Source organism: Oryzias melastigma, linkage group LG21 (assembly GCF_002922805.2).
Source record: "Oryzias melastigma strain HK-1 linkage group LG21, ASM292280v2, whole genome shotgun sequence".
Taxonomy (NCBI): domain Eukaryota; kingdom Metazoa; phylum Chordata; class Actinopteri; order Beloniformes; family Adrianichthyidae; genus Oryzias; species Oryzias melastigma.
The window spans coordinates 21,219,585-21,227,904 of NC_050532.1; the positions used below are offsets into that span (position 1 = coordinate 21,219,585).

At 38.9% G+C, this 8,320-nt stretch overlaps 1 protein-coding gene across 1 annotated transcript in view; it reads left to right on the forward strand.

Moving 5' to 3' along the window:
- igsf3 (immunoglobulin superfamily, member 3) overlaps nt 1–8,320 on the forward strand; it is a 125,662-nt gene that overhangs the window by 26,012 nt on the left and 91,330 nt on the right. Inside the window, exon 2 of the mRNA XM_024286386.2 lies at nt 5,275–5,655. Coding sequence (XP_024142154.1) covers nt 5,275–5,655 — 381 coding nt within the window. The remainder of the gene's footprint in view (nt 1–5,274; nt 5,656–8,320) is intronic.

Sequence of the window (8,320 nt, forward strand, 5' to 3'; positions counted from 1 at the left end):
AAAAAAAAAAAAAAAAAATTTGCATGCGAGCAAACTGCTGAGATGTAACATTTCCGGCAAAATTCCCCCCTCTAAAAAAAAAAAAATAATGTTGCATTCTAGCAGGGCTTTTAGGCCACTTTTATGAGGATTTGTAGTTTTATTTTCATCTATGACAACCTTAGAAAATGGTTAAGTTGCTGCATTCATGAGTGCGTGATTCATGCCTTAACGAGTCCTGCTGGGTCTCCACAGGAAAAGTGATGCCAAAAGGAGTGATTACTCTAATCAGTTTTCACTTTGATATATCACCATGACGGAGGATGAGATACGTTCAAAGGGAAGATTCAAACAAGAAATCATCTTTTCTAGGAACCACGTTTTTTATTTGATCCTTGGTGAAATGTGTCCCTGAAAGCCCAAAACTGGAGATGAATTGGATGACCTATCGCGGTACAACAAGCCTCTTTTTATCTGTCTTTAATCTTTGTTCTGAGGAGGCAAATATTTACATAGACATAATGAAGGGGCATAAACTCAAGAATATAAGGATTATGTATAAAAAGCTTTTATAATGAACTATGAAGGTTCAGAGATGAGAGTTTCTAACATTGAACTCAAAGTCGGAGAGACAACAAAGGTATAGAACTAATAAAAGTCCTTAAAGGTGCTTTAGTACTGCTTTAAAAACTAAAAATCTTTTTTCTTAATGAGCTTAAAGCATTTAAACTCTATATCATAGAATTTTGAATATAAAGGTTTTATTAATGTGGGATTTTAATTTTTTTTAGCGGTTTGCTTTCAAATAAAACGATTTGCGCGTCAAATTCGCGTCATCCACCCCTATTTTGGGTATTTAAAGCATGTGGCCCGTCTTACGCCTGCTTCACGCCAGACGCAGAAGCGGCGTGGAATGGAGGCCGCTTCCATTTGCCTTTGTTAACCTATGGTGTAGTTCACACCAGACGCGAAGCGCCGCGGTCCTCGCCACGTGCACTAATCGTTTCGACATCTGGTCTATTTTTATTTATTTATTTATTTATTTATTTTTTTACAATAAAATACCAAATAAATGACTAATAAAATCATATGTTTGTATCTAAACAGACGGTACAGATAAAAATGAACATATAACACACTAACACACAAAGATCAACGTAGTAGGCGGGCTTTGGAGCGGAGGGAGGTGTGGTTTGGGGTGTCCCATGATGGAAAAAAAACGACTTTAAATAACCACAAACTGCGCTTGTCGACAATTGCGGAAAACTGGAGGTTAAGCGAATACCGTGCCCTCTCCGCTCGCACACCGCCTCTGCGTCTGGTGTGAACCAGGCGGTAAAATGTGCTTGACACCCCAGCTGGATGTGGGAGGAGCTACCAGCTAAATGTTCCCTTCGCCCAACAGTAGTCGGGACGGTCTCAGACAACCCCCGCGGTCCCAGCAGGAAATGGATGGAGGTTCAGGACGAGAACCCCCTCATTGACTACCCATATTGGATTTGTTTTCTAACAACTAAGTCCTTAAAAACGTCACGCCTAAAAGCTTGCCAAATTTTAGATTTTTAAATTCTCGACGTGCCACGTCTGAAGCCAAAATCTCGCATTGCGCCGCAGGACATCAAATGGCGTCTGTACATTGATTCAGCAGTGAAACCCCTTCAGCGTGAATCGCGTTGTGTGAATGCAACTTTACATTCTGTTTTCATGCTCAAAAGTTGAAATGTTTGTAATTTGACCCAGATATTAGCCACTCCCACTACGGGGTGCAGGTGAGCAGAGAGTTTGGGATATCATATCTCTCTAAAAAACCACACTGTTATCATATCAGTTCATCCATCAGTAATTTATTTGTCTTGTGGCTTTTACGCTGTTATATTTACCGGGCTTGGGACAGGCACAAGCAGGACACATTTATGTCCATCTATTTACTGTTTTTTTTTTTTTTTTTAATAGTATATTTTCTTTTTTAGTTGTATTTTTTTCACCTTTACATTTGGAGGGAGCAGTCACTGCATTTAGGGGGGCATCCTCCCCACTTGTCCATGCTAACATCCGGTCTTGTTTGTAATAACTTCTCTGTAAAAATAAAAAAAGTCCATAGATAGAACGCGCTTATTGGTTTTGAAGTTTCAATGCCAAAACGTTAATTATACACCTCAGAAATTACATTTTCTAGTCAAAATCATTTCAACTCCAGAAACCAGAAAACTGCCACCCACATACAAAGACACAAACACTTCTAATTTAACTGATTTCATGCAGTTTTGTCGTATTTTTAACACGTTAAATCTTTTTTTTTATCCCATGGATTTAAACTTTTCAAACTAAAGGCTTTTAGAGCCAGTTCATATGTGATCCACAGATCTAAATCTATAGGACACATGTGTAGCTTCCTCTTCTTAACTCTCTTTGGTGGTGAGATGAACGCGTTCTTCAGTATCTAAGCAGACTCGTGCGTGTTCTCTCCATACATGGGTGTAAATGAACTTAACAGAAATGAATTAAACAAAGTGGGCTGAGACATGGGAGTTGGAGTGTGGGGTTTAGAAAAAGTGTGACAGAAAGTTCCAATGAAAGGGGAGAGGATGTTGTAGTTAATAAGCTGTTGTGGTGAATTATTAATGGTGAGCATTGTGCGAGCAAACACAGCCTCTTAACAGGCTTTACTTCTCCCAGACGCACGTGCACGCGCACAGACACAGCTGCAATCCCCAGTTGCTCGTGAAAACAGGAAGCGGCGGCCTTGTCACTTTGTCTGGATTTGGGGTGTGTGGAAGTGCTGTGTTGTCTGCGGCTCCTGTGAGACGGATGTTTGCAGTTGTTCCCTGCGTGGCGAGGGTTTCTGCGCGGCGTGTAAGAGGTTTAGGCAAGCTTCAGATAGTCTGAATATACAGCAGTTCACACAGAAGTTAAATAATAAAAAAAGTGTTGATGATCAGTCATGTTGTCTCAATGCACAGAACAGACTCGGTCCTCTGTGGGCTTTAAGGCAGAACTCACTGGAATTCTCTCAGAAATAAACTAAATTTAAAGTTTTATTCAAATATTTGCACATTTTATGGTTTTCTGTTTGCTGTTTACTGTTAGAAATATACTAGAATCATGAAGTATTTACATTTATGCAACTTCTAATCAATGCAGATGAAAATGTTCCCATCAGTAGACCAATTTAAATTGATTTAAAGAAGCCTCAAATCGTCTAAAACTTGTAGTTTATAGATAAAGAAAATGCTAAGTTTTGATTATTTGGAAATTGGAGTCAATATGTTGTAAAAGTGTGAGGTAGCCTCTCCTAACCTCTGTGATGAGAAAGAAAGTGACCAAAAAATTGGTCAAATGTGGAAAGTGCATTTCAGGAGTTTAGGGTGATTTAATTAAAAAAAAAAAAAAAGAAAAAGTTCTTAGATATTACAAACTCTGAGGGATCCAGACTAGCTCTGCTCTAGCAATATTCAAATTAAAGGCCTCATTAGTGTCCGTACTCGGAAAGGGAGCAAAAATCTAAATGTTGCTTGAAATAATAATGGAAATAAATAAATAACTAGCTAATATTTTTAAATTTTGTCGACTAATTTCAAACAAAGAAGTTTAAAAAATATCTTGTCATATATCTGGAAAAATATATTAAAAATGTAATTAAGTTTATCTGCTGTTTTGGGGAAAAAAATAAAAAAATTGTGGCAGTTTAGTGGATAATCCACATGATATGTGTGTTTTAACTTTAAACTACAGGTTTTCTCAGGAATTTTGGCACCACCCATCTTTCAAGCTTAAAATTAATCAAATTCAAAGACATACCACAGAAAAAAATTTACCTTTATTTATTTATACGTTTAAATCTTTGAATTTTTGCCAATTGACTGTACATGAAAACTGGACTGAGTGACCCCTCCCTCATCAGGTTCAAAACAGGAAGTACCTTCTGGCTCCAAAGACTTCAATAAAGAAACAAACAGCTATGACTCAGTCATTGTAATTGTCAGTATAATCATTCTTGCTTTGCTACCTTTTTTCTTTAACACGTTCAATTTTATAACCCAAACTTTTTTTATTTTCTTTTTTAGTTATTTAAGTTATAAACTGACCAATCAGATGCTGCAATAAAAGTAGCGTTCAACACATTTCATTGACAGATTCTCCAGAACCCTTTCAAATGGTCGTGGTGTGGCCTTCCATCAAGCTCACTCCTGATTGGTGAGAGTGGTTTCCACAGAAACGCTGATTTGGACCAATCACTGCTCATTGACTTCATCTGGTTCCAACATGGCGGCATACGTAAAATTAGAGACTGAAATGACTTCATTTGGTTGATGCTGACATTGAGCCATTTTCTATGGGTGATGTCACACTCACTTGCTCCAGTACTCATGTACAGTCATTTATTTGAACTGTTCTTCTCTCTGTATAAACGCATGAATAATCAACGATTGTAGGAAGAAATAATGCAAATGAAACCCTGGGCTCTGGTCTGTCACAGCCTCCTGACTGTTTGAATTTGAATTTCCCCTTTACTCAAGGACAGAGCTGACATCCGAGCCACACAAGCAGACTGTGTCCGCTGACATGAAGCCAAGCAAACGCACAGAAAAAAGTAAAAAAAATTCTGGAGCAGCCGGTTTTGGTCGACTCCTTCTGGGTGAAGATTTCAAGCAAATCCATCCCTGAGCTGCACCTTTTCAAACCACAACAATCTTGACATTTCCAACTTTCCTCTATGCTGGAAATGGCTTAGAGGCACACATTCCTGTTTCAGGTTATTACTCCTGCACTTTGATCGTAAATATCAGCATTATTTATGACATTATCTCTCCATTATTACTTTGTTTTTGTGCCAAACCAGGCTTTAGTCATGGGCTCATGGCCAAAGTAAATATCAGCCTTGAGTTGCGTCACACCGGACAGTGTTTGTTGTCCATTTCAAAGGACCTGAAGAGACTTTTCCCCCTAAAGCTGCTTTTCTCCAGCTCCAGCTGAGCTCTCACCTGACTCCCAGATGGCTTCTCTCACCTCGCTGTTGCACATTGTTGTCCATAAGGTGAAGGGCTGAAGTGTAAGTGCTTGTAATGGCAGTGAGCAGGAACAAATGATGACTCTTAAAGAGTTGTCGTGTTTAAAAGCTGTGTGTGCACACCTGAAGAACTCCCAGAAAGCTTTGGTGCACATGTCAGACTCCTTCCGTACTTCCCGGGGATGTGCAGAGTGCATAAACTCTGCCACTGATTAATATTTAAACTGCAGTTTTGTAACCTGTGTTCTCCGTCTTCCATCTTTTTTTTTTTTTCCAAAACCTTCCAGCTGGAGTCACTGAGGCTCAGAGGGTGGTGACGGTGCAGAGCGGACCGCTGGTGAGAACCGAAGGCTCCCATGTGACCATCTGGTGCAACGTTACGGGTTATAAGGAGGGAGTGGAGCAGGATTTCGAGTGGTCCATATACCTGCCGTCGGCGCCAGACCGGGAGATCCGCATCGTTAGCACGGCTCAGGCGAATTATGCCTACGCCGTGTACGCCGCCAGGGTGAACAGCAAAGAGATCTACGTGGAGAGGCTGAGTCGTGACTCGGCAATGCTCCACATCACCAAAGTGCAGGCCAAGGACCAGGGCGTGTTCGAGTGCTACACTCCCAACACCGACGGGAAGTTCCTGGGGTTCTACAGCGCACGCACCAACCTCACCGGTGAGTTTCCACATGAACCCAGACCGTTTTTTTTCACATTTATTTTCAATTTTACGACACAATAATTCCACAATGAACCAGAAACTGTCCAAAAACCGGAATTCCGAGTGGAAAATTTAACCATTTTTTAACTGTAAAAGTACAAAAAAGTTGAGATTGAGCAGTTTTTATGTTTTATAACAAAATATCAAACATGTAGAGACAAAATCAAAATGTAGAAATCCACAAACAAAGCAAAAAAAGGATAAAAACTATATGAAGCAGGTGAACGTTCCAAGGATTTATTCCAAGCTGTATTCCAAATAAACTAAGAATTTCAAAACTAAAAACTTTTTGAATTACATTTTTAATGAAACTATACTAATGAGGGGGCTGGTTTTATTCTTGCGTCATTGTAAACATTTGATGTGATTGGACAACTCACCTGTGAACGCAGAGATACTGAGGGTTAAAACGACACAATCATCTGTAAGTTTAGTGTAACGTTTTTTTTAATTGAACAAAATGGAAACATGCCTAGAAGTGTTTATTCTTTCTGACCTAAAAGAATCCTTATCTATGTCAGTGTTTTTGACATCATAATGTCTCTGTGTGGTTTGAGCATCAACACACGGGTCCTAATTTTGATATTTGAGGCCATGAAAAGCCCTCTAATTATTGTACTCACACTATTAGCAGCAAATGTTTTCATTTCTGTGACACTGGACACAAATGAAGAAAGGTAAACATGAAGTTTAGCTAAATAAGATGTAGTAAAAGTGAGATAATGAGGCTTTTTAAAAGCAAAAATACTTCAATGTTCAGATTATACGGACGTTGGGTATTGATGCCATGCAGCAAAAATTTATCTTGGAAGGTCGAGATTTTCTCACTATCACTAAACTATTAACTTCTGGCTTGGTGTGGTGAGAAATCCTGTGATTCCCACAGCTGCTCTCTTCACCAGATGTGAGAAAAACGGCTCTGATTAGTCAACCTCACTCCCTTTATCTGGACTTTGTTATGACTGGCTTGAGTTGAAGGTCTGTGTTGCTGGGATTGTTTGCCAGACTTGCTTTAAAAAGTGGTTTGTATGTGCTGTGAATGAGGCAGAAGATTCTACTAGCAAGAATGTCAAAAACGTAGAAAAATTTGTATTTTTTTCTTCTTTAAGGTGATAAATGCGTAGAAGGAGCGTCCACTCTGATGTTACATTCACATCTGGTTTGGAAATGCACGTTCAAGATACTCCTTTTAATGAAAAGTCCATGTAAATGCCAGTTTTGGGCTTCCGCGTTCAAAACTCATGTTCCTACATAATGTCTTAAAGAAAAGAAAATCATCTTTTTTGTGTTTTTTTTTTTTATCATGGTCTTGTAGCATTTTTATCATAGTAGAGGATCTACACAAAATAATTTACGATTCAAAACTGCGTTTCTAAGTATTTCAAATCAGCAGCAAATGAAAATCAGATGCTTGAAAATGCTGCTTCTGAAATGGGCCGATCTTTTCCGTTTCTGATGCATCCCCTTTCAGACAAATAGATCTATTAGCGTCTTCATTTTCCTCGTCTGAGCTGATATGTGGCTCAGAACTGTTTGGCTGGAAAGCTCCACTGTTTTGCTACGCTAATGTTAGCTTGGGGTTCTGAGAAGCTGTAAGCTAGTGTGAGAAAGCGTAAAAGATGGCTTGCTAGGATACTAGGGAGCTAGCTTCCGCACCAAGAGCCCCGCCCACAACCCAGAATCATATTTCTAATAAGCTGTGCAACTATCTAGTCCCTTGGATTGTAAAGGCAATTCGGACACCATGCTCACTACTTTTCTTTTGTTTTTCTAAACACTGGATATGATGTCACCGATTTCATAAAGTCAAAATCCAATCAATATGAACATTTCACAACGTTAATTTATGACTCCACTGTGTTCTGATGTTGAAAATGTGGATGGTTTGTTCAAAAATTATTTTTTTTTGTTCGAAATTGTTCGACCGCAAAGCATTGTGGTCTATATTTGCTAATCTAGTGAGCACTGATGCAAGTTAGTTTTTCGCAATGACTTCTGGGAAATTTCTAGTGCACTTTATTTTGGAATTGTAGATTTGGACAGCACTAGAAAATGGTGAACGCACTATACAGTGAGTATAGGGTGAATTCGGACAAAGTCTAAGTCTCTTCCAGCTGTATGTTTGTGGGTTAATATCAGGTAGCACCTGTCCAGTGTGAACATGATGTCAAAAGTGCATCACCTGCCTGGTGTGTTTGTAGCATCAGGGCTGTAATGAAACAGTGAGTCCATCAGGAAATTGCAAACTGCCTTTGGAAATACAATCATTGTCCACATTTCCTTGTATTTTTTTATCAGATTTATTTATTTTGACTCACTTCCTGTTACTTTAAAAAAAATTCCTGGGGTTGTTTTTGGTAAACATTGCACCTACAGCTGTAATATTAACTTTGCTAATTTGGGTAATATGTCTAGAAAAGGGACAACACATTGCTGCTGTGCTCTTATTTGTAATCCACAAGGAGGAAACAATGGTTGCCTTGGAAACGCAACACTACCCTGGATCCCACGTTTCCAATATGCGACTTCCTCCAATCCCTGCCAATATTGAATAAAAAAAACATTGAAATCAGATATTAAAAAAAAAAAAAAACTGTACAAACTGATATGCTTGTTAACGA